Below are 27198 nucleotides of genomic sequence, written 5' to 3' on the forward strand. Positions count from 1 at the left end.
GTAAGCTTTATTCTGGAGGTCTGTAAAGCATTTGAAAGGGTGGAAATTAAGGTCAGCTTCCCAAAGATGGGTGTCTGTTGCTGAGTCCTTGGGGCCAGTGATGCCCCATTTGGACACAGTAACACCACTCAGAGCTTGTTGGCATGGAGACCACAACAGTCAGGTTGGGGTGGCTGAGGGTTAGCCATGTGCACTTCCTCCCCTTCCTTTTGCCCTTTCTTTCCATCTATCTTGCATTTCCCTCCTGCAGTTTGCTTAGTGGACTTATTGACCATTTCCTGTGACCCAGGTTTGGGGGCTTCAGAACCTTCACAGACTTAGAGCACAAGTGACTTGAGTCTCTGAGCCTCTGTTTTCTCTTCTTTCTTTCTTTTTTTTTCTTTTTTCTTTTTTCTTTTTTTTTCAAGACAGGGTTTCTCTGTGTGTCTCTGGCTGTCCTGGAACTCACTCTGTAGACCAGGCTGGCCTCGAACTCAGAAATCCGCCTGCCTCTGCCTCCCAAGTGCTGGGATTAAAGGCGTGTGCCACCACTGCCTGGTTCCTTTTCTGACAGTATGTTGTCATCTATAAGTTTATAGTAAGGATAAAAATAGCAATTCACACAGAGGCCTGAGTGTGGGGCCTGGCAGAAAGCTCTCAGCAGGCAGGACCACTATTTTCTCCTTCTCATCTTGCCTTTACCTTTCTGGTTTTGTTCCTTTTTTTTTTTTTTCCTCCTCCCCTTGTCTGGTCTATCTTAGCTCTGGATGAGCAAGACGCAGCCTATACAAAGAAATCCATGTGGTCCCCTCAGAGCACAGGAACACAGCCCTCTGATGACAGCATACATGATGACTTCACTGTCTGACCCTTATTCATCCTACTACTATGTCAGGAAGAGAAGAGACTGTGACCCCAAAGGGCTTCCAGTCAATGTGGGAATAGGGGAAATGAAAAAGTGATCTCAGTGTGGTGGCTGTGGACTGTGGCCTGAGAGTCAGCAGCAATGCCTCGGGACAGGGGCTCCTTGGTGGACAGGAGTAGTTCACTAAAGCAAGGGAAAGAGGAAAGAAAGGCAAAACAGACCAAGGAGGCAGACTGGGCAGAGACACCGAAGTGGACAAGCTGCTTCATGGCACTGTATCTGGAGGCTGTATGAAGATGGGACCAAGGTCATTGGATGATGAAAGGCCTGGGTTCCCACAGAAAGGACCTACAACTTGCTCTGAAGAAGAGCTTTGGGAAGAATCAGCCATGACTTGCCAGCCTATGTCTCGAGGTGGTTTACTTATGTCTTCTCATTTCGACCCCATAACCAAGTCATCAGGCTAATAAAGAAGCTGAACACAGGAAATTTGTCCAAGATCCTACTGATTTGCCTTCCAGAAAGCCTCCTTCAGATGCACCCGGGAAGGCAGCAGAGAGAAGGGAGGCCATTGAGAGTCTGCAGGAGGGAAAGCCTGGATGCAGAAAATGTTTCCAAACTGGCAGTGTTTCCAGAATGCCATCTGGTGGCCAAAGGCAGAGAACAAAACAGAGGCACAGAGGGGACAGTCCCCAACCCGGGAGAGTTCATAGAGCTATGCTAAACAGAAGAACATAATCAGAAAAGATAACACAAACAATAACACATCTCTTAATAGATGAGCCAGCCTGGGTGTGGTGGCACATGCATGTTATGCCAGCAGTTGGGAGGTAGAGGCAAAATGATCAGGAGTTCGATGTTATTCTTGGTCTCAATATAGCAACAATGGCAAAAGATAACTAGTGCCTAGAAGAATGGAGTTCATGATTTTATGTGTTATATATATTCTTGAAAAGAGATTGCTGTGGATATATAGCAATGCTCTATAAAATTATATATAATAAATATGTGTGTTCAAGCATGCACATGTGTGTTATGACCACGAATACAAAAAAATGGACTCACATCATGAGACTCTGAATGTGTATTGCATATGTGTTTTGCTGTTATTGCTTTGTTTTGGTTTTGAGGTTCTTTTTTAAGACAGGCCTTCATATAGCTTAGGTTGACCTTGAACTCTCTGTGAAGCAAAGGATGACCTTGAATTCCTGCTCCTGCCTCTACCTCCTGAGCATTGAGGTTACAGATGCATGCTACCATTCACAGCTTGTTATATGTGATTTTGTTGTTTGTTTTTCTAAACAAAGTTTCTCTGTATAGACCCAACTATCCTGAAACACATAGTAGACCAGGCTGGCCTCAAACTCAGAGATCTACCTGCCTCTGCCTCCCAAGTGCTAGGATTAAAGACACGGTGTCTGTGTGTGTGTGTTTAACTGTTATGTGTTTGTTTTATTGACATTGGTGACATGAAGCAAAGTCAGCCCTTGAAAGTCCCAAAGGTTTATAAAACAAGACATCAGACTGTTCACAGTGATTGTCTCTGGGAACACAGCCTCCATTTTGTCCTTTTCTCTCCTTCCTTCTTCTGGGCGAAGCTGACTGTTAGCAGCAGCCTGTCAGAGGATGAGTGGAGCTGTCACTGGTGTTTGTCCAGAAAGACTTAATTTCCTTGAATTTGGAAAAAAGTTTGGAAGGAGCCGAGGTAGTGTTTGAAGTAGGTTTAAAACAGCTGAGCACAGCCTCCTTCAGGTCCTAGAGATTTTAAGACCAGGGTAGATTAAAGCTGGAGCTTGATGTCTTTGCTCACCCTGAGCCTTGAGTCGAACCCTTGGCCAAAGTGAGGAGCTGAGAAGCTGAGGAGGGTAAGGACCGGAGGATCTTTTCAGAGCACTTGGAACCCCCAGGACTCACACTGGTAAGACACAGAATTGACAGGACAGCCAGAGAAAGACTAAGCCCACCCACTCAATATAGACATTCTGGTCTGGCTCTCTGCTATGACTCTTCTGAGACTGCTCTCTAAGTCAGCTCCAAAGAGGCCTGGAAATGCTGCCCTCGGGATCATTCCACTCACGACGGTGGTTTGGGCAGACCTTGTTGAAGTGAGAGCCAGGAGTCTTGACTATGAGACTCATCTTTGTCATTCTGGGTACTTGCTCCTGGCGTGGTACTTTGGGACTTTCCTAGGACAGGTGACAAATGTCAAATCTCACATTGTGGCATCTCTTTCTAGACAAGTACAGGAAGAAAAATGGACTTTTCAAGGAGAAACTTGCCAAGATATAAGACTTCTCAAGAAACGAAAAGGTATTCTGTCTCAGAAAAGAGCCGTAGTCCTCAAAGCCCCCCCACCCCCGGGAATGGCTTGGAAAGCTTTGTGAAATGCCAGGAGAAGGAAATTTATATTTCTCCTTTCCTAGTCTGTCTTGGACGACTCTCTAATTTCTAGCTCAGTTATCACTCTTTCTAGAAGGCCTCTACTTTCAGATCTTTGGGGCAGGGATTGGGAGTTTGGTTGGATTCCTTTTCTGGAGAGACTGTGATGTTGTCTATGGAATAAGATGAAAAGAATAGCAATGAAAATGAAGAAGTTACAGTGAGAGGGGCACTGGGGATGACAGGCAGGAAAGGGATACAACGGTAGGACTTTGGAGAAGTTGTATCAAACTATGGACCTTCTTCATGATCTTCAGGAAAAATGCAAAAAATGGATTGATGTTCTCTCTCTCTCTCTCTCTCTCTCTCTCTCTCTCTCTCTTTCTTTCTCTCTTTCTCTCTTTCTTCTTCTTTTGGATTCTCCAGAGTTCCTCTGTGCAGCCTACCTGTTTCAGAACTCACTCTGTAGACCAGGCTGATCTGATTAACCATGCCTGTCTCCACCTCCAAGTGCTAGGACAGAAGGTGTGGGCCACCACTGCCAGGCTTCATTAACTTGTTTCAGTTCTGGTTTTTTGTTTGTTTGTGTTGTCATTGTTGGTGTTACTGTTTGAGGCAGGCTCTCAGTAGCTTAGGCTGGCCTTGAACTCCTGGTCTTCTTGCCTCCTCTCTCAGGTCCTGGGGTTATATGTGTCTCTGCTCCTGGTTTATAGACTTCAATTCTGATATTCTACAGGTGACGCTGCATGCACCCAGTCTCCACCCTAGCCATACTGGGAACCCTGGTTAGTTTCTCAGAAGCAGCAGCAGCCTTATAGAACCAAATTCTACAACTAACTCCAGTAAGTGAGGATGTTTCCCTATTCAGTGTCCTCCAGGTCACCTTCTTTCCCAATACCTGTCTCTTGACTTCCCTGACCTCTGTGGTCACCTGGCTCTGTCTCCACATTCTGCACAATTCTCTGCTTCTTAAACCCTACTTTTGGTCTCCTTCCTTCTGGCCTCCAGGTGTAGCATGTCCCCCAGCTACTGTCCTCAACCCTCTGAGCATTATTGGCTCAGATACAGATGGCCAGACTTGGCATAGGAAAATACAGGTTGCCCAGTTAGATCTGAATTTTAGATAAACAGTGAATATGTTTTTTGCACTAAGTACTTTTACTCAATAGACCTGCCCAAAAATAATGTTTGCCTTTAGCAAAACTTTCTTCTTGATCCCCTAAACCCCCAGAATTCTGGACTACATGGTGAATTTGAAAATGTATCAGTAAACACAAAAATCAAATACATTGACTGGGAGCATCATCTGCACATGAATATTCATAAGCTGACTCTGTTGGTTGGCCTTGTTATACACTCAGCATTTCTGGGTCAGTCTGGGATCGAACTGTTCTCACACTGAAAGAACCAGCCCAGAGGAAGCCTGGATCACACGCAGTCATTAAATCATTCAGTCACCCAATCAATCATTCATTTATTTGGTGGAATTCAGCATGTTCTTCTCTGTTTACAAGGTCAATTTTTAGGGGGCAAGGGAAATAGCTCAAGTTGACCCACATTTTCCCCCTTTCTGAACCTGGGGTTTGGGTTTTGTTTTTTTTTTTCTTCTTTGTATAGAATATAGTCAGCTTAATCCTCTCCTTGCTCCAGAAAGGATCTTGCAGGAAGGAAAATGAGCCTTCCCATTGCTACGTAAATTCTCATGGGGCTTCCCTTTACAAGTTTTTGACAGCTAGAAGTTGAGCCTGGAGCTCTGAGAGAAACTGCCACACACTGATCTACAACGGCAGCTGCTGCTGAATCTCACCCTCCTTCCTCTTCACAGAACCATGCTACCTTGAGGTTACAAAACTCTTCTCACTCTTATTCAAAGGAATAATCATAAAATGCCAGGTTTCAAGTATAAACACGACCACTCTGTGCCTATTATTATAATCAAATTTTATCTTGCATCCAAAGTACAGGAAATACTCCATGCTGTCAGCCACCTGAAGCCTCTGTAGAGATCTGTCTTTATGTCATCCTGGGATGACCCATGGGATTGTTTGGACTGCGCTGATCCAGGAAGCCAGTCATACCACTGATCTGACTATTTTTCCTTACAGACCCTATTGACCACTTTATTTGTGAAAAGTGTTGAGTTGGTCCAAGCGTGACACTGGAGATGATGATGCATACTCAGGACTCTTACTGTCCAGGATCATAGCTCCCCTCTGTTATTTACCCTGTCAGAGACAATGGTAAACCAATGACCTTTTCCGTATTCAATTCCTCAGCTTTGGGACTTAGAATTTAGCTCAGTGGTAGAGTGCTTGCCAGCAAGCACAAGGCTCTGGGTTCAGTTCTAGGCTCAACAACAACAACAACAACAACAACAATTCTCAGCTTTAAAACAGGATGAAGGGACTGAAGACATGTCTTAGTGATTAGGAGCACATTCTTCTCTCGTAGAGGACCCGAGTTTGGCTCCCCGCATCTGTGTTAGCTGTCTTACAATCACCTGTAACTGCAGTTCTAAGGGGATCTGATGCATCTGGTCTCAAACGTATGTACTTATGTGCACATACTTACACATACACACACGCGTGCGCGCGCGCGCGCACACGCACACACACACACACACATAATCAAAATTTAAAAAACTAATGAAATAGGAATAGTGACAGCTAGGTTGATGATGACAACCATGGCAATGACTGTGTGCTGAGCTGCTGCGAGTTTAGCTCAGTCAGTACACAACTTCTTCCAGCAGGACCTAATGCATGGTTAGGATTCTGTTAATTATTCATAACAGAGTTATTTGAATGTTTCTATTTATCAATTCATCATCGGTTTGTATCATTTTGTTTTTAGGATGAAACCTCCATTAAAAAAATAACAATCAAATTTTCAGATTCCCTTAAGATCTACATACATGGTGAACAAATACACAGTGACAAGCTGTGTCAATGGTAAGAGCTGGTGTCTTAGTTGACTTTCTAATGTATGGGAAAACACAACTCATCCACTCTTGCATCCTTTGTGCCTCTAAAGCCAGGACCACATAGACACTGCTAAGGTCAGCTGCTAGCTTGGATGGACCTTATCCCCTTGAATCACATGGGCAGAGATTTTATTCAGCTGTGTTTCAGGAGAAAAAAAAGGACTCAGGCACTTGTGCAAGTTGGAAGCTTGGTTTGCCCTGAGGGTGCCCATCCCCTTATTCCACTGCAGAGTCTGAGGCCTCTCCTAATCCCTTTGCCTCTTTTAGCACAAGCCTTGGCTGTAGCTGAGTCTCCTGGTGTTCTCTTCCTCTTCAAACTGTGGGCTTTGTATTTCTCTCTCCCTCACTTGCTCTCTCTCTCTCTCTCTCTCTCTCTCTCTTTCTCTCTTTTTTTAGACCTGTATAGTAGTAGTAATAACCACACCACAGATTAGATAGAATAACGACTTGAACTTGCCTCTACCAAAGAAATGAGTCTGTAACTGCTTATTTAGCCTCAGGCAAGTTCTTAGGACAAGGGCAGAAGGCAGAAAACATTCTTTGTTAAACTATCACAGGAATAGCCTCTAAGACAACTGCTAATATTTGTGCCCTCCCCCAGCCTTGAGCAGGTGGGAAAGACCTTGTTCACCACAATAGACCTATTGTAATGGGACCTCAGTGGAGTTATCCACCTTGGCTCCAAGTGCAACTTCCTACCCAAGACTGCCCACAGAGCTTGCCTTGAGACATAATCTCATAATCCGGCTGAAACAAAGGATGGGTTAGGTGGGGCTGTCCCTATATATACAAGAGCTGAATATTAAACTTTGAGCCTTGATCAGAGAACTTTGTCTTGGCTCCATGTTTTTCTTGCTCCTCCATCTCTTTTTCATTTCCAGCCCTCCTTTCAAGTTAATCCAGTTCGTCCATAGCTGCTGGACGGCTACCCTTAATTTAGAAGGGAATATTATTCCCTTCTAAAATCTCTTGAACTGAGTCTCCACAGAACTCATTGCTTTCAGCACTCTTTTACAAGATCCCAAGACAGCTCATTACACTCTGCTTACAACAGGCAGCCACTTTTCTAATCTTCCACACTCCTCAAAAAACAAACAAACAAACAAACAAACAAAAGTCAAGTTCTTCACAGTATAACAGCCCATTACCTGGTACTAATGTCTACCTTAGTTACTTTCTATTGCTGTGATGAAACACCACAACCAAGGCAACTTCTAGAAGAAAGTTTGTTTGGGCTTACAATTTCAGAAGAGTAAGAGTCCATCATATCTGAGAACATGGCAGCAAGTGGCAGGTATGGCGGTAGAAACAGGAAGCTGGGAGCATACATCTTGAGCTACAAGTATGAATAGAGAGAACAAACTGGAAGCAGGTAAGGCTCTTTAGTTTTAAAGCCCGCCCCCAGTGACACACTTCCTTCAGCCAGGCCACACTGCCTAAACTTCCCCCCAAACAGTGCCAACAGCTAGGGACCAACTGTTCAAATACCTTAAACTATACTAAGAGGGATATTTAAACCACCACTGTGGGATAGCACAGTGATAGCCTGCTGCCCTAATGTATGTAAGTCCCTGGGTTTGATTCTCAGAACTGAAAAATAAAAATAAAAATAAAAATTCAAAAGTTAATGGTATTTCTGTGCTAGGCAGGGCTCACTAGCATTTGGTGTTCTTCAGGACTGGGCAGAACTTCTCTCTCCACTCTGCTGTTGTCTCTGAGTATGAAAGGCCTGGTTCAGGGGTGCTTGTAGATGGTGGTCTTTGTAAAGGAGGCTGTGTGCCCTGAGAGTGAGTTTCTGATGCCCAGTGGAGGGCAATGAGTGTGGAAAGTCTGTCGACTTCCATAGTAACCATCCCACTGAATGACTCAGGCCCACTCTCTACTGATGGTCTGGGTCTACTCCTCTGCCTTAGCTCACACTCCACTCTTTCATACCTGGGCCTCTCATCTGTGGACAGAGGAGGGAGTTAGGTCTCTTCCACTGAGTTCTTACCCTTACCTATCATTATCCTGTAAACCTATTTATTTATTTATTTATTTATTTATTTATTTATTTATTTTGGAGATAGAGTCTTCTTTGTTTTGCTTTGTTTCAATTAATTAATGTATGTATTTATTCACTTACATCCTGACAGCAACCCTCTCCCCCCACCCCCCGAGATAGGGTTTTATTCTGTAACCCATACAAACTGGGATTCAATTCACTATGTAGTGCAGGCTAGCCTCAGACTCATAGAAAGCCTCTTGCCTGAGACTTCTAAATGCTGGGATTATAGGCATGTGTCATAAAGTTTGAGGCTAACTTCCATAGGGCCTTCTATTTTACACCTTTGGGACAGAACTATGTCTTCCTCTGCATTATTTATTACAGCAAATTCTAATTCTCTCACAGGCTACAGAAGACTCAGACCACGAGGAATCTGTCCTCATCTTGGCTGCATCATTGGAAAAGTATTGGAAAGATCACTTCTTCCTGGTAACATCATTTCTTCCTCTACAAAACAGGGAGACAAAATTACCTAAGTCATGGAGTCCTGGGCTTTTAAATGAGATAATGCATATAAAATGTTTAATAGAGAGTTAAACACAAGGAAAAGGTTCAATCTGAAAACTTAACCAGGCACATGAACCCAAGAGAGAGAAACCTGCTGTGTTCATGGAGTCTGATGACAAATTTATTAAAAGGTTCTAGCCAATATTTTCTCAAAACTATAGTCCAAATCTTTAATTTGCTTTTAATTTCCATCAAATTATTACCTCTGCTTTGAAACACTCCCTCTCAGTGCTGTGCTGTGACCTCTGGTGTGAGGTCATGGCATGATGTCACAATCTACCCCCAGCTCCAACCTTGAGACTCTCTTGTGGTGATTCTTGAACCCGTTTGCTCTTTACATCTGAGAGATCTCGAGGTATTTGGTTTCATTGGAGGTTCTCCTTTCTTCTCCCTTTGCATCTCTAAAGGGCATGTATTTCATTTGGCATCTATTCCAGAGTATCTCACTTGGCTAAGACCTGAAGATTCTTGTATGCTCGGCCTAGAGTCCCAGATCTGCAATCTACTTTTTTGGGGGTTGGGGATGGGGTCTGGGGAGAAGGATACAGAATGAGAACACAGAGCTAATTAGATCATTAGAAGCACACTAGCTTGATGGTCCCCAGGAGTAAAATATTTCTGTGTTCTGTTTAAATGTCAGGACTAATGCTATGTAAGTCCCCTCTTGTTTAATCAAGATACAATTCACCTGTACTAAAACATTAACCCTTTAAAAATATACAATCAGCGGTGTCTAATACATCCACCAAATTGTGCTAATTCTACATTATTCTATTCCTCAAAAATATTAATGGTAATATCCCAAATCTTCCTGCTAACCACTGACCTAGCTGCTACCACTTTGCCTACTACAGACATTTCATATAAGTGGGAAATTATAAAATGTGGCCTTTGGTATCTGACTTCTTCCACTTGACATAATGTTTTCCAGGTTCATCAGTGTTGGAGCACGTATTTGTATATTGTTTTAATTGCTGGGTAATAGTCTATTGTTGGATATGCCACATTCTATTCATTTATTGATAGAGTTTTGGATTTTCTCTTTTTAGTTCTTGTACACATTGCTACTATGAACATTTATGATAGAATATTTATGCAAATATTTTTTAAAGTTCTCCTGAGTATTATACCTATGAGAATTATTGAGTATTATTATAATTCTATATTTAACTTTTCTGAGGACCAGCCAAACTTTCTATAGTATGAGTTGTCTTTTTACTTCCTTAGTAAGGTCCGTTGAAACACAAATATTTCTAATTTTTATAAATCTAATTTATGTTTCTATTATCTTCTTTGATTTCTTGAAGATCCGGCTCCCATATTTATTTCCTAGAGTTTTATGGCTATGCCTCTACCATTTAAATATCCGGTCCATTTTAGCTGATGTTTGTACTATGCTATGAAGGGATGTAATTTTAAATCTGGCTAACTATGTCAATAATAATTGTGGTTTTTAGTAATGTATTGAAGCTGAGTCTCAATTTTCTGTGTAAAAGAGACTAGCAAACAGAACCCGAATAATAAGGCTTTGGTAAAGAGCAGAAAAATGTACATATAGCTCTAAGCACAGTGCTTGAAGCCTCCAACTGCTCAGTAAATCCAGCAGTTAATAAACGGAGTGAGTTAATGAGTTATTAAGGGAAACATGGGAAGATGGATGCAGCATTCACCTCAAGGTATGAATCCCAGCTCTGAGATTGATTGTTAAGAGAATCTCTGCCCCTAGGTAGACCGTTACTTAAAGTTCACGTTTAGGGATTGATAAAAACTCTCGCTATTCACAACCTGTATTTGTACAAATTTGCGGGTTTGAAGCTTGCACATATGGTCGGGGGAAGGAGGGGGGCGGCTCCTGCAGCGAGGGCCACGGCCTGTAGAGGGCGCGCAGGAGCCAGCTGCACTCAAGGCGGCTGCGCAGAGCCTACCCTACGCCGGCATCCGCCCCTCTCAGCTGACAGCTCTGGAGACGGAAGAGGCGGTGCTCAGGTGGTGCGGGTTGTCTGCAGGCCTGGCCAGCAAGCGGGTTGCGAGGCCCCAGTCAAGGGCATACTGTGGAACTTTAGGGCCCGGCTCGGCTGAGCGGCCGGAAGGTACGGCGGGGAGGCGCTGTGAGCGCGTGAGGCAGAGCCGAGTGGCCGGGCCTGCTCTGTGGACACCCGGCTCCCCTGCCTGGGCCGGAGCGGGGCGGCCCGCTCCGTGGGCGCCGCGGGTACAGGGCGGGGCGGATGGGCCCTGCGCCTCCGGTACGCCCCGGGGACAGTTCCTCTGCGCCGTTGCTAGCCCCGGGCCTGTAGCCCTGCCTGATCCTGTTCGGTGTTGCTGGGGCGTCGTACAAACGCGTCTGCATGGCGATTGGCAGACTGCGGGGAGAGACCCGGGCCGACCCCAGCGCCGGAGCCTGCAGGGAGTGGCCGGGAAGATGAATAGGATTTTCCCAAGCTAGGGAAACCTGGCGGAGGAGGGGCTCCACGTCCTGCTGGAGTGGCTTCCGGTTTGCAACAGTAGCGTAATTAAATTTTGTCTGGTGTTGCTAGGGTTTATTCTTGTTCCCGGTTTACAGGTGACGAGATTACGCATTTTATGCCCAGAGACAGTCCAGAAAAGAGCCCAGGCTGTCATCTGTCTATTTTTGATTAATGAAGTAGTAATAAGACTTGCTTCAGGTGGTTGTGGAGTCTAGCGTCAGTTAGTGCATCGAAAGGCCTTAGCACAATGCCAGGCACCGGTAAGAACCTACTAATTGTTACTGTTCTTACCAGTGTTACTGTGACAACCGTCCCAACTTCCTTCTAGGAGTGGAATATGACAAAATGGTCACTGACTCCTGTGCCCCCGGTCCTCCATTCCTGCGCATTGCATTTTACTCCAGGTATTTTCCCAGTGTCCAGAGCACGGCTAGATGCTAAGATAATAGGTAGATGGAAGAGACTTGGGGCTGTTACGTAAAGGACTAATGCAGGCTAGTAGGAGAGGAAGTGCAAGGTTCGTTTTTAAAGAAGACAGTGTCTGATGGGATTACTGTGTGGAGGTGGGACTTTAGAAGTCGCCCTCAAAGGCTTAGTAGATGGACTCAGAGGAAGCTAGCAACCTGGCTTAAGGGCCACAAGACCCAGCCTTTGGATAAGTCATAAGAGACTGTCAAAGGGACGTGTTTTTTGGAGTAAGGATTATCAGCCTGGATCTGTACTTCTTGGAAGTCTGCTCTGACAGCACATATACTGAAATTGAAATGATACAGAGATTATTAGCAAGGCCTTGTGCCAGAATGACATGCAACTTCATGAAGCGTTCTGTAGTGTGTGTGTGTGTGTGTGTGTGTGTGTGTGTGTGTGTGTGTGAGAGAGAGAGAGAGAGAGAGAGAGAGAGAGAGAGATTGATTGTGGGGGTAGGTTATGCAATTAGAAAGGAGACGAGAGGGGGATAGAGATTTTTCAGGAAGGGAGGGGATAATAGAACACATGTGACCTGAATGGGGAGGGGGATGGGTACAAAAGGGGATTCAGAGAAAGGGGGAGGATTTTTTTTTTTCTTTCGAGTTTTTTTGTTTGTTTTGGTTTTGGTTTTTCAAGACAGGGTTTCTATTTGTAGCCCTGGCTGTCCTAGAACTCTGTAGACCAGGCTGGAACTCAGAGAGATCTGCCAGTCTCTGCTGCCTGGGTACTGGGATTAAAGGTATATGCCACTACTGCCTGCCTAGGAATTCAAGGCTAAATGGGGAGGAATTTGAACAGAAGCAAATTATGTATGAAAATGCTGCAATGAAATCTTTTTGTAGTCTGATTTCTAAAAAGTTTTGGGGGGTGGGAAGCTAAACCCATTTTTGGTTTAAAATGTTATCCTACCTTGAGAGTTATGTTACCTGCAAGGTTAATTTATGAGCAGGTGAGAATAAAAGCCAGAGGGGATGGGAAATAGAGGCCCGACTTAATTGATCTTGAATATGGGGATGGGAAATAGAGGCCCAACTTAATTGATCTTGAATATGGGGATGGGAAATAGAGGCCTGACTTAATTGATCTTGAATATGACCTGGGTATTAGAATTTTGTTGTTTGTTTGCTTGTTTGTTTGTTTTTTCAAGACAGGGTTTCTTTATGTAGCCTTAGCTGTTCTGGAACTTGCTCTGTAGACCAGGCTGGCCTCGAAGTCAGAGGTCCACCAGCCTCTGCCTCCCAAGTGCTGTGATTAAAGACATGTGCCACCACAACACCACCTGGGTTTTGGAATGTCAAAAAGCAGTTTCCTCGAGAGATTCTAATGTGCAGACAAGATGGAGAATGCTAACCTAAAACCATGAAGTCAATAAATACATCTCTCGTATCTGAAAATTGTTTGTTTACAATGAAACAAAAGGCTTAATCCTATCCTCACCATGTGCTACTTTCTGGTCAGATTGTTGAAGATTCAGTAAGGTAATGTGATCAGACTTAGTACCATACACATTTGGTGTTCTATAAGTGTAAACTAATTAGGATACTAATTATGGTATGGCTTATTTGGGAATCATTTCTGAGAATATGGTCTAAAAATTAAAGTTTTATGTAACATGTTTACACATAATTTCACACTTCATAACCCACCTGTGGACCACACTTCTAAAAGTAAGCTCCAATTTAGAGGTCACTCTCCCACTGAGCTACAGCCTCCGTCATGGAGGTCTGGCTGTAAACACTGAGTAAATCTTCCAAGCTTATGTGTGTATGTATGCCCTTGTTCTGTTTTAAAATGTTTAATTTCAGAGTTAACTATCTCACTTGCGAGGCTAATTTATTAGCAGGTGAGAATGAAAGCCCGAGGGGATGGGAAACAAGGAACAGAAGTAGAAGAGGGAGGGAGAAAGCAAAAAACAAATTTAAGATACTCCTTGGGCGTGGTGTCCTGTCATCTCATATAACCACCCTAGTTACAGAGTTGAGGACAGTCTGATAAGCTGTTATTACTGGGGAACATGCAGTTGCCCTTTAACCATGTGACTCAGTCTGTCCTGGGAGAGTAATACTACCTGTGGACTAGGGTTGGTGTGTTAGTGTATGACTTAAGTCATGATCGCACAGAAGGGGAGTTGGGATCTGGAGAGGATCCTCACACATCTTCCCTGTTTCTTTTTTTGCAGATGGCAGAATTTCTGTAGTATATCGGATGCAAATCCCACATCTTGGTTTCTTATCCAGCTTCAGTCTAGCTTCACTGGCTAGAAAATAAATGGGATTTGCACAAATTCCAAGCCAAAGTGAAATACAGATTGCAGCATTAATATCCTTTTCTCCTGGTTGTTACTAACAGGTATTAAGTGACCTAAAATGGACCATGTCTGTGCTTTACACAGGGCTAAGCTTAAGCAGTCTTAACAACTGCTTAGGAAAAGCAGTAGTTTTTTGAAAATGGAATTGTTTCAGGTTTAGAAAAAAAAAATGAGAAGAAAGAAAATGGAATCATTTAAACAGCTTTTCAGACTTTGTAGCATTATCTTTTAGAATTCAAACTATACTCTGACTTTTGTTTCAGACCAGCTCCCATTTCAGTAGTTGTAGGGAGCAACGCAAAGTTGTTTTTCTGGATTAGTCATTAGAAGCACAGCAACCAGCTGTTAGCTGGGGAGTGCCTGCGGATTTAGCAGAAAAGAGAGTATGGATAAGTCCTTTACAGCTGTTTGTGAGGAAGTTTTATATACCAGGAAACTTCTCCCATTATGTGTGTTTCTATTGTTAACTGATTTGAATGATTGTCTCCAATCACCAGCTGATTCAATGTCGTCAGAAGACCTAGAAGCCCAGGAGGATGAACTACTGGCCCTGGCAAGTATTTATGATGCAGATGAGTTTAGAAAAGCAGAGTCTGTCCAAGGAGGAGAAACCAGGATCTATTTGGATCTGCCACAGAATTTCAAGATATTCGTGAGCGGTTAGTTAATAATATCTTATAACATAGCTTTTTCCTAAATAAAAATTATTCTTGACTTCTTATTATACTTTTCTTGTCATTTGTGTCTATAATCCTAAGGGATTATTGATAAGTATCAGTAGCACAGATTTAGTGTATTTTCTGTTTTAAAAGAAAACCGGGGGGAGGGGTGTAAAAGTTTTCGATTTGATCCTGCCTTTTTGGCCACGGAATTGAGATAGCCTATATATTTTATGCAGTGAGTCTTCTAATTAGCAGTTGATCAGCACAGTCGTTGGATATCGGAGGTAATCAGAGAAAACGGCTGGTAATGTGTAGCTGTGAAGCGTCTTGGAGCTCCCTAGAGTGCCACGCGGTTGATTTCTGCTTGATTTCTAGAATCGGGGCTTCAGGTGTGGGACAGGTGTGGGACATGCTGTTACTCTGCCACTTTTTGTTGGAGAAAATCAAAACTGTTTGGTTCATTTGCAGAGACCTTGATGCACATTTTCTTACAATGTTTCTCTAGAAGCTGAGATCACTTAGATGAACCTGTGGCTGTGTTGTGTGCCGTGTTATGTCCTCAAGCCTGATATTATTTTGTTGGTACAAACTTCCCGAACCGATTAATGACTAATTGGCATGTGCTGGTCTTAGTAAGTCATAGTTGTCTCATAGAAATAAATGTCTTTTTCTCTAGATTGTGTCTTTGTCTACTATAAATCAACAATTAAACAAACATTGTTTATGACTTGGTCATTAGTGTTAGGAATTGTACTGGGAAATGTTTACAAGAATGAGTTGTGTGACTTTATACATTGCACGGCACCTAAGAGGATTTTTCAAGGGCTTAAAAGGTGTTGTTTTGTTTTAGTTTTGAAGGCAGAGACTAGGAAATTAACATTAAGGGATGGAAGGTACCTCGGGGAGGGTTTTTGTCCCCTTTACTAAAGCTTCAGGGCTGAGCACTGCGGTAGTTTTGACACTCCAGTGTTGATCAACTGATCCTTTCTGATTTTTGTTTTTGGTTCAGGCAATTCAAATGAGTCTCTCCAGAATAGTGGCTTTGAATACACCATTTGCTTTCTGCCACCACTTGTGCTGAACTTTGAACTGCCACCAGATTATCCATCCTCCTCCCCACCTTCATTCACACTTAGTGGCAAATGGCTGTCACCAACTCAGGTAGACCCAAAACTTAATTTCTCCTATCCATTTTTAGAAACTTTAAAAAATCTTTAATTGAAGACTACCTTGGTGATCTGTAATTCAGTGCATAAAGAACAAATGGCTTTGATTTTGTAAATTTTCCCCCTAGTGTTCATGAATCCTAATGCTAATGAATTGAAAATGCTTGATTTTAGAAGAATGGCAGGTCTGGGGATGTGGCTCAGAGGTAGAATTCTTACCTCACATATGCAAGGTCCTGGGTTTTAGCCTCAGTACTGGAGAAAGAAAGAAATGGCAGTAAACAAAACTTAATTAATCCTTATGAATTGCAACAGTAATGATTTTTAATCAAGTGTATTGTTTTTCCTTGAGACAAAGTCCTCTTTATTTTCCTTAGATAATGGTATTATTTTTCTTAGTTTCTTATTCATTCCTTAAATGAAAGATTTAATTGTAATCACAGAAGATAATTGAGCTATATTGCTATAATAAGCAAATTTCTGAATAAATGTAATAAATGCTTCTCCATAAATTCTGTGTGTTAGTAATGGGTAATTGTCCCTTAGCTGTAAATGTACACTAATAGAAAGGTGTGTGGGTCTTGTGAATACTTTCTTAGACTTGATCCCTTATGTTGAAAGCAGCCTTTCTCTCTGTGCTGTTTATCCTTTCCTAATAGAATCAACTCCTCTATTAGTAGGTAATAATTGTACATATTTATGGGGCCAAGTGTGATATTTCAGTTGTGTACAGCATGTATTGATCAAACTAGGGTAATTAGCATTTCTGACTCTGTATCATTTATGTCTGGAGCCACCAAGCGCTCAACTTCAGTGTTTGATTAAGACATAAATGTGACTTGAAGCTAGTATAGTGTTCTGAGATGTGATAGATCAATAGCTACTTTTCTTGAAGTTATGAAGATCAATAAGCTAATATTAAAACAAAAGCTGTCTGTTGTTGACCTCAGGGAATAGCTTATTAGTCTTCCCCTTTAGTCATACAGTTTGATATGTTTGTTTACTTTTGAAGATAGAGTTTTGCTACATAGCCCAGGCTGGGCTAAATCTCATGAGGCTGCCTCCCTCAGCCTTCTGAGAGAACTATATATGCACAACAGCCCACTTGATTTTATTTTATAGTTTTTGTTCTCCCACCTAATTTTTTCTGTAAAGATACCTTTGCAAAGATTTAAGGAAAGGAAGTTAAACTTTAAAGGGATAAGTTTGTATGTAGAATAGAAAAAGATACTGTAATAATGTGCCAGAAACAGTAGGTAGAAGGCAGCTCATTGTCTGTTGAGGCTACCATTTGTGATCACTGACATTTAGCAAGTTCTGTAGATGTTTAGAGATCCATAGAGTTCCTGATACTCTGCATACTTTCATGTGCTTTAAACACATGCACATGAAAAGGATAGGTTAATTGGATATGTGACTTTCAATCTTAGTATCTACTTACTGCTATCTTTGGGATACTAGGGCATAGAGAAAGGTTCATTACTTTTCATGTTTTAATTGGTTGTGTTTCTTTTTTCTTTCTTTTTTTTTCTTTTTGATTTTGATTGTGATCTTCAAGACTGACAAGGTTTCTCTGTGTAACAGTCCTGAGTGTCCTGAAATTCACTTTGTAAGCCAGGCTGGTCTCAAACTCACAGATAGCTGCATGTGCCTTTACGGTTGTGTTTCTTAGTTCAACCTTTGTTGCTATACCCTGACTCCATAGCATTGTGAATTTTACCTGTGAAATTGACACATGGGCCTGTCAGTCACTGACAGGGATGGATAGATAGAATCAGGAAGTGGGTCTGGTTATTTAGTATTTTCCCTACTCCACCAGTATACAGCTCTTTCCTCTCTGTTCTCTACTTCTCATTTATATGCATGTCTCTAGGGCTGGAGAAGAAAGGAGGGAAAAGAATGGCCTTTTTATCAGACTTCTCCTATGTGGCATGCAGAGCTTCCCCTTTAAACAGTTGTTACATAGGCTGGAGAGATGGCTCAGTTGGTTAAGAATGCTGTCTGTTCTTCCTGAGGTCCTGAGTTCAATTCCCAGCAACCACATGGTGGCTCACAACCATCTGTAATGGGGTCTGATGCCCTCTTCTGGTGTGTCTGAAGACAGCTACAGTGTATTCATATACATAAATAAATAAATCTTAAAAATAATTATTACACCTTGGGGCTAGAGAAGGTGATGGCTTAGTGTTCAAGAACATTTGTTTCGGTTACAGAGGACCCTGGTTCAATTCCCAGCACCCACGTGGCAGTTCACAACCATCTATAACTCCAATTTGAGGGAATCTGATGCTCTCTTCTGACCTCAGTGGATACCAGGCTCTCATATATATGCAGGCAAAACACTCATACATGTAAAACAAATAAAAAGAAAACTCCTAAAATAAATATGTCTTCCATTTTACATATTTTAGCAGGTTTCTCAGAAAGCATGGTTTATATTAAAAGCTTCAAGCAAATACGAAAAAGCTTTAGTTGTAAGTAAATATTAAGTAAGTGTGCATGCAGACTTATCAGAAACACCATACAGAGCAAGGGACAGAAAATGGTATTTTTTCATTGGGATTTAATTTACAAAGTTTGCTTGCCTTCTGGAAGGCTTGTGTTCAGGTGTTTACCTGAACACAGAAAAGCTGCTTATAATTCTGAGCTCCAGTTACAAATATTTTGCATTTCTATTGGGAATCCTCTTATGCTTGACTTCCTAATGCGATGGACCAGGTTTAGATGGAAGTTAAAACAGTTGAACTTTGATGGAAATGAGAGCTTGTTTTGTGGTAGCAAACCCTGCTGAGTGTCTGTGAGTGATGCTCAGGGCAGTGGCACTCTGCTTCCCTCCGCTCCAGACCATTATGTAACAAGAAGATTGTAAACCTGTCAGCTGGGAAGTTTGCTGAATGCTAGAGTGCTTCTTGCTAAGCATGCAGTCCTGGATTCAGTTCCCTGACTGAAAGGAAAAATGGTTATTGTAAATGAAGAAAAAAAAGTTATTCCAGCTGACTTGACTCTTTGATAGGACTGAAAGTTAAAATTAATTTTGAAACTTTGAACAGTATTTTCAATTTAACAGTTTTAAAAGAAGTTTTGAGACACAGCCTCACGTGGTTCTGGCTGGTCTTCAGCCCGTTGTGTAGTTGTGGATGCCCTTGAACTCCTGATCTTCCTTGCTTTGCCTCTCAAGTGCTGGGCTTGTAGGTATGCACTAGAATATTAGTTTACTTAAGTTTATTTTAACTTAATAGATAATATAAATTGTGTATGCTTATGGGGTTATATATTTTGATATATAGACATGTAATATTTGATTTATAGTGAAAACACACAAAATCCTTTTTTCAGGCTTTTCCCCTCCTAGTTTTTTGAAATATATAGTGGCTTTTGTTTTCAGTCCAGGATTATTGTGGTCCAGGTTATCTCTATGTAGCTGAGACTGTCCTCAAACTCACAATTACCCTGCATCTACCTCTCAAGTGTTAGGATGTCAGGCCTGTGCTTTCACAGTATTATCAATATCCCCCTACTGTGTGCACACGGGACCTTGTGTTCCTGTAACTGTGACTTAGTGAGCACTAGTAAGTTTTCCTTCATCCCACACTTCCCTGTCCCACCTCTGCTCTCAAATTCTGTAAAATGAACTCTTTTGTGTCTACTTTTGTTTCTTTCTTTTATTAAATTTTTTTTATTTTATGCTTATAAGTGTTTTTTCTGCATGTATGTCTTTGTGTACCCCATGAATGCATTGACCACAGAGGCTAGAAAAGGGCATGAGGTCTCCTGGGACTGGAGTTACAGATGGTTGCAAGCCACACTGTAGGTTCTGGGAACTGAACTTGGGTCTTCTGGAAGAGTAGCCAATGCTCTTAACTGCTGAGCCATCTCTCCAGCAGCTCCCTTTCCCAAAAAAAAAAAAAAAAAAAAAAGCCAAGTGGTGGCGGCACATGCCTTTAATCCCAGCACTCAGGAGGTAGAGGCAGGCAGATCTCTGAGTTTGAGGCCAGTCTAGTCTACAGAGCGAGTTCCAGGACAGCCAGGGCTACACAGAGAGACCTTGTCTCAAAAAACAAAGCAAAGAACAATAAAGGAAGATAACCTCAGACTCCTGATTCTTCTGCCTTGCTTAAGCAGGTATACTTAAAGCAGGTATACTTAGTTATACCCTGCCATGCCTATATGAGGTTAGCTTTTATATTTTACATATGAACAAAACCACTCAGTACTTGTGTTTCTGAGCCTGGTGATTTCCAGTTGCATCCATGTTGCAAATACGAGGCTTTCTTTTTTGTAGATGGGCAGTATTCCATTGTTATATATCCAGCTATTGATGAATGTTTTTAGGTTGTTTCCTTCCTTGGCAATAATGAATAGCTCTGCAAAACAGGAGTGTATATGATAACACACAATCTCATTTCCTGATGATATATGCCTGGTAGTAGGATTGCTGGATTATATTGTAGTTCTGGTTTTGAGTCTTTGAGAAACCTTTATTCTGTTCCTAACAGTGCTGCACTAATCCACGTTCTTACTGACAGTATGCCATGAGTTCCCTTTGACATCTGTGCCAGCACTCATCTTTTGATGCCAGCCACTCGTTCCAGAGTGAGGCAGTGCCTCACTGTATCTGGGCTTTACATCACCCAAGTTAGTGAAACTGAGCTTCACTGGCAAGTGTCTTCATCTAAGAATTGTTAGGTATTGCCCTGTGTGTATTAAAAGTGGCTGGGAATTAAACTTAGGGTCTATGCATGCTATGTATGCTTTCTGTTATTGAGTAATACCCCAGGTATTAGTTAATATTGCTTGATGCTTACTTAAATGTCATTGCTAAAGCCAGGTCTGGTAGCAATAGCCTTTGATCTTCTTCAGGAGGCTGAGGCAGAAACATCAAAAGTTCAAGGGCTAGACCTATAAAATGGCTCCATAGGCAGGGACACTTGTCCCCAAGCCTAATGACCTGAGTTTGATCCCTGAAACCCATATGATTGAAGGAGAGAACTTACTCCTGCAAGTTGTCCTCTGACCTTAACATACAGGCCATGGCACATGCATGTTTGTACCCACACATGACTACATACATAATATTTTTAAAGGCAAACCTGGGCAAGGTTTAGCAAGAGTGTACCAAGTAAAGAGAAGACTCAGAAGCTCATGGTAGTGCGTCTGCCCTGGATTCTATTCCCACTATTGCCAAAAAGAAAAAGAAAAAAAAAGAAGCAGATTATTTTAGAGACTTGTGCTTTTGAAATTTGTCATATATGCTAAGTGTTACCTTGTCAGGTGTTGCATGCAGCGTGAGTGTTTTCTCCCACCTGGAAGGTCATCCCTGCACTCCATTGTTCCCTGTGCTCTGCAGAACTGCTCAGTTTGACAAAACCTTTCATCACTTTTGAGTTAATTTTTGTAACTGGTATATGTCTTGGGGGTGTGCCTTTAGTTTGGCTCTTTTGAGTGCGAATATCCAGTTTTTCCAGCACCATGTGTTGAAGGTGCTATCCTTTCTTGGCTGTTTTTGCTCTGTTGTTTCTTGTGGACTAGGTAAACAAGCACTCTACCATTGAGGTGTGTTCCTGGTTTTAAATGATACTTTTTTTTTTGTTGCTGTTTATTTATTTATTTATTTTTTTGTTTCAGCCCATTTACTATTCATATGTGCCTCACAAATTTCTGTTGGATAGATTTGTTATAGGAAGTACAGTTAATCCAAAAGAGGAACAGAAGGGTATGGGAGAAGAGAACACAGGTAATTACTGAATTTTACTACCCAGATACAGGTTCAGTGAGAACTTGCAGGGCTTGGATAGCTTCTATACAGTGTTCTTTTTCTAATCACCATTCCAGATCACCTACAAGGAAGGGTAGGGCTCCTAACGAGAAACAGTCCCTTTACAACTAGATTCCTTCCTCATACAGGAGGTACAGAGTGATACTAAATGCTGTTGTCCATAGCTTAAACAGCAACCTGGTTCTGTATCCCATGGCAATCTGTTGTCTTCATGCTATTTCTTCTAGATTGTGATTTTCTTTTACTCTGGCTCCTGTTGCTGAATAGTTGAACAGTTTGGTGAGAATGTTGGTACTGTTTTGTTAGTAAGAAAAGAAGTGTCAGGAAGTTATGCTAAAATAAGCTTCAAAAGATCAGGAGCTGGTGTATCATCATCTTTTCAAATTCAGCATCCTCATGTGCTTTCTCCCAGCTCTCTGCTCTCTGCAAGCACCTAGACAACCTGTGGGAAGAACACCGAGGCAGAGTGGTGCTGTTTGCCTGGATGCAGTTTCTTAAGGAGGAGACCCTCAACTACCTGAATATTGTCTCCCCTTTTGAGCTCAAGATGGGGTCTCAGAAAAAAGTTCAGAGAAGGACAACGACTCAGGCCACTTCCAGCCCAGAGCTTGGTTTGAGAGGAGCTGCTGCAGCAGATGTAGACCAAGAAGAAACTGTGGATGAGAGAGCTGTACAGGATGTGGAATCATTGTCAACACTGATCCAGGAAATCTTGGACTTCAATCAAGCTCAGCAGATAAAGTGCTTCAATAGTAAACTGTTCTTGTGCAGTATCTGTTTCTGTGAGAAGCTGGGTAGTGAGTGTATGTACTTCTTGGAGTGCAAACATGTATACTGCAAAGCCTGTCTGAAGGATTACTTTGAAATCCAGATCAAAGATGGTCAAGTTAAATGCCTCAACTGCCCAGAACCACAGTGCTCTTCAGTGGCTACTCCTGGTCAGGTACTGTCCTCTGTCGATGTCAGGTGCCCTCCAGGTCCTTTTTCACAAAGGGAAACATCTCAGAAATTTTTTTTTCCTTTTGAGATAGGTTCTTTCTATATAGCCCAGACTGGACTCAAACTCATGATTCTCCTGCCTCCACTTCCCAAATTCTGACATTAAAGGTGGTTGCCACTCCACTTACCATAGGAATTTTACTTACTTAATGTATTATTTAGCAGTGTTGAGGAGCAACCCTAAGCCTCACATATGCTAGACAAGTCCTTTCCCACTAAGTCACACCCCTACCCTCACAAACTTTCTTGATAGTACTCATGGGATGGACCAAGTCCTTAGATGTAGTCCACAAGTTTTTTATTGTGTCTGTTAAGAATGCTGTAAGATGGATGTGGATATACCCAACCACCTATAATCCTAGTGCTCCAGAGGTAGAGGCCAGAGTCAATATCATCCTTGACTGCTTAGTAAGTTTAAGGCTAATTTGGGCTGCATGAGAGTCATCTCAAAAAATCAAGATGGCTCAGCAGGTAATGGCACTTACCACCAAGCCTGATGACCTGAGTTCAACCTAGGAGAGAACTAACTCTCTCAGGTCATTTTTTAACCTACATCCCACAAATACATACACAGGCAGATTTCTGTTCCCCTCTCTCTCTCTCTCTCTCTCTCTCTCCCTCTCTCTCCCTCTCTCTCCCTCTCTCTCCCTCTCTCTCCCTCTCTTTCTCTCTCTCTCTCTCTCCAGGGTTTCTCTGTGTAGCCCTCCCTGGCTGTCCTAGAACTAGCTCTGTAGACCAGGCTGGAGTGCTGGAACTAAAAGTGTGCGCCACCACACCCTCTTAGTTTTGACCAGTGTGTAGATCCATACAACCACAACCTCAGCCAGAGAAAGGTATAGGAGGCTGAGGCACGTGGATTGCTGAAAATTCAAAGCTAGTCTGGACTACATAGGAAAGCCCATCTCAATCATGCCTCCCCCCAAAAAAAGTATAAACTATTGCCAAACCTGCTTTGATTCTGAAATGAGAATAGGGTGTGACTTTTGTACCTATTTTATACTATACCAGCAGCCTCAGAGTCTTCATAGGATCAGAACTAGCTGGGAAATCTTCAGATCTATGGTGCTTTATATTCCCTCTCAGGTCAAAGAGCTGGTAGAAGCAGACTTATTTGCTCGCTATGACCGTCTCCTCCTGCAGTCTACCTTGGATCTAATGGCAGATGTGGTGTATTGTCCCCGTCCATGCTGCCAGCTCCCTGTGATGCAAGAGCCTGGTGGTACCATGGCTATCTGTTCCAGCTGCAATTTTGCCTTCTGCACCTTATGCAGACTGACCTATCACGGGGTTTCTCCATGTAAGGTAACTGCAGGTATGTTGTAACTGAACCCAACCTTCATCTAGTAGCCTTCCCTTGTGAAGGCCTGTGACTTCCATTCATACATTTAGAGTTCTCACACACATAGAGTTTGTATTTTTCTCTGAGTCAGCTACTAGAAGCAGGGTTGCATGCCAATTATGACCAACTTTTGTTCCAGTGTGCCCTGGACCTGATGGCAGATGTGGTGTATTGACACATCTTGCGGGGTGCTGGCTGAAGTTCTCATTCAGAGGTTACTTTGTCAGTTACTATTTAGGCTGTAGGGGAAAGGAATGAGCAGAAGACACAAAATCCTTTCATGGAACTTCCAGTCTAGTTAGGCTGACAGACGACAGAGTAAGTAGTAAGAGTAAGTTGTGGTAAGTGCTAAGGAGGAGAAAGAAAGCAAGAGCTGGTTAGGAAGAGTTCTGAGGGGAGGAGACTTAATTAGCCGGAAGCAGGCAGAACCAGTTAGATTAGAATACTTTCTAGGAAAAAGACTAGCATGTGGTTTCGGCCAGTGACCGTGGGGTAATTTGGGTCCTAATAGCAGATGCAGACATCCAAACTCCCACTCTTGATTCTTTGGCGCGTGTGTCTCTTCAGTCCCCAGATGCCTTCTCTCTGAGCACCTGTGTTGGAGTAAGCACAGGAGTGACACATGCTTGCCAGTTTGGGTGCAGGTGCTCTAGGGAATTGGGCCCTTTTTGTCAGTTTGACTGGTCCTTGGTGACCTACGTTTTCTCAGTTAGTGAAGATGACAGTAGTCAAGTGTAGAATGGAAGAGAACTAATGAAAGTGTCTGTAACAGGTAAATAGAGAAATTGAAAGTCAGGGTTAAAAAGTTAGAGCAATTTCAGAATAACTCAAATCTAATACAAATTTGTAGTTGTTAGTAATCTTTCTAGTAATTCCTTCTATTGTATTTATAAAAGTATTGATTCCTGACAGGAGGACTGATCTTTTATCCTTGGCCAAGTGAGAAACAGTAAACTAATTGTTTGAGAGGAGCAGAGCTCTAATGAGGGAAGTAGACTAATAAAATAACAGGAGCAGGGCTAGGAAGATGGTGCAGTGGGTAGGAGTGCTTGCTGAGTAAACATGAGATCCCAAGTTCGAATCCCCAGCATCCATGTAAACATCTGGGTATGGCCACATAAACCTGAAACTCACCCTTGTATGACAAGGTCAAGCTTCTGGTTTAGTGGCTTAGAAGAATCAGGCAGAGAATGGTAGAGGAAGATAATGGCTGTCCTCCTTTGTCCTTCACATTTGTGTGCACAGTAAAGACAGGCACACATGCTCTCACACACAACACACACATCCCCCAAATAAAAATTAAGTAACTGGGACTTTAATGAGAGGTCTTCAGTTGTATTAAGAAACTGATGGAAAGCGATTGTGAACAAAAGCTTTTGTCTACAGCTGGAAAACCCTTGCAAATGGTTGCCTAATCCATTTAAGTAGTAGAGAAGCAGTATAAGCCAGTTTACAAATATTGGGGGAAAATGTGAAAAGAACTTAAAAAAAAAAAAAAAATGGGTGTATACATGTGAGTGCAGTACCTGTGGAGGCCAGAAGAGGGCATTACATCCCCCTGGAACTGGAATTACTGGCTGTTGTGAGCCACATGACATTTGTGCTGAAAATGAAACCCAGGTCCTCTGGAGGAGCAGCAAGTGTTCTTAACAGCTGAGCCTTCTCTCCAGTGTCAAGGAAGAACTGCTTTAAAATTTACATTTGTCTGTCTGTCCATCAGTCTGCCTTTCTGTCTGTCAGTCTGTCTGTCTGTCTGTCTGTCTATCTGTCTATCTGTCTATTCTCATGGTGGGAAGCACACTCATATCCTGGTGAGAATGTGAAAGTTAGAAGACTCCTTAAGGGAATTGATCTTTCACCATTGGACCTGAATATTGAAGTCAGGTCATGAGGCTTGGCATTGGTCATTCTCATTCATTTCAACCACTGAGCCATCTTACCTGCCCTAGGAAGAGCTTTTCAGCACCTGCAACAAAGCAAAATTTAGTCACTATTTTTGTATGTCAAAATTTGGAGTTTTATGATGACTGATATTTATATGTTATAGAATCTGTGTCTGTAACTTAAAGATTTTGGTATGGCATTGGGGATTGAATTCAGGGCCTTGGCAAGCACTTTGCCACTTGGCTCCATTGGTTTGGGTTTGTGTGTGTGTGTGTGTGTGTATTTTGTTTTCTTTTCACAAATCAATTTTTAATTGAATGTTGCCAGTTTTATAAACATACTGACATGGGGAAATCAAAGTCAAAGGAAAACTTGCGACCTTAGCAAGTATGACTCTTCAGTGGATGGGCTTCTTCCCGCCTCTGTTGTGGTGCATAAGTAACTTTTACCTGGTTGTCGTGTAAGTATTTTTTGGATATTATGATTTGGATTGAATGGTAGCTACTCCAATCATAAGTCTTTTTGTGTGTGTCTTGATTTTTTTTTTCAGCATGTTGTAGACTATCTAATAGATCTAAGATACAGATGATTGTTCACATTTTCAAATTCAATACATTTATGGTTTTTACTGGCATATTAATTATATATAATAATGGATTTTATTATGAATTTTTCCTTTTGTTGTTGTATTTTAGTTTTTTATTTATTTTTTCAAGATAGAGTTTCTCTGTGTAGCCCTGGCTGTTGTGAAACTCCCTCTGTAGACCAGGCTGGCCTCAAACTCAAGAGATCCACCTTCTCTGCCTCCTGGGGGCTAGGATTAAAAGTATGCACCACCACTACCTGACTATCATTATGAAATTTTTATATATGTATATATTTTTATCATAATCATTCCATTGCCCCTTTTTGTCTCTCCCTCTCCCATACTGATCTAAATTTTTTATATTTAAATATTATGGGTGGGTTTTTTTTCTGGAGTTTTCGTTTTGTTTTCAAGACAGGGTATCACCACGTAGTTCTGGCTAAGCTGGAACTCTATGCAGACCAGGCTAGCCTTTAAAGATCTCAATGAGATCTGCCTGCCTCTGCCTCCCAAGTGCTGGGGCGAAATCTATGCACCACCATGTCCATTATGGCCATTTTTAATGTTTTTTTTTTTTTTAGAGAAATTAATAGACTTACGAAATGAATACCTACAAGCAGATGAAGCTACTAAAAGGTTCTTGGAACAGAGGTATGGCAAGAGGGTGATTCAGAAGGCCCTGGAGGAGATGGAAAGTAAAGACTGGCTGGAAAAGAACTCTAAGAGCTGCCCTTGCTGTGGAACGCCCATCCAGGTAACCTGTGTAGAGCAGGCTCACGAGCATG

The 27198-nt window shown here is 42.1% G+C and overlaps 1 protein-coding gene and 1 non-coding gene across 8 annotated transcripts in view; both read left to right on the plus strand.

Moving 5' to 3' along the window:
* The first annotated feature begins 10735 nt into the window (after positions 1-10735).
* Positions 10736-27198, plus strand: part of Rnf14 (ring finger protein 14) — a 24047-nt gene continuing 7584 nt past the window's right edge. Inside the window, exons 1-7 of one of the 7 annotated variants that reach the window (XM_028777878.1) lie at positions 10736-10850; positions 13873-14042; positions 14499-14660; positions 15673-15824; positions 22018-22548; positions 23688-23916; positions 26995-27167. In XM_028777878.1, the coding sequence (XP_028633711.1) occupies positions 14507-14660; positions 15673-15824; positions 22018-22548; positions 23688-23916; positions 26995-27167 (1239 nt within the window). In that variant the 5' untranslated portion in view covers positions 10736-10850; positions 13873-14042; positions 14499-14506. Of the gene's footprint in view, positions 10851-12343; positions 14043-14498; positions 14661-15168; positions 15296-15672; positions 15825-21454; positions 21564-22017; positions 22549-23687; positions 23917-26994; positions 27168-27198 lie in introns of those variants that run through there. The other 6 variants (XM_028777879.1, XM_028777882.1, XM_028777880.1 and 3 more) reach the window with 6 other exon arrangements.
* Positions 11957-12060, plus strand: LOC114629853. The gene has a single exon (XR_003712732.1). It is a non-coding gene; the product is annotated as a U6 spliceosomal RNA (small nuclear RNA).

Source organism: Grammomys surdaster, unplaced genomic scaffold (assembly GCF_004785775.1).
Source record: "Grammomys surdaster isolate TR1022 unplaced genomic scaffold, NIH_TR_1.0 317, whole genome shotgun sequence".
Taxonomy (NCBI): domain Eukaryota; kingdom Metazoa; phylum Chordata; class Mammalia; order Rodentia; family Muridae; genus Grammomys; species Grammomys surdaster.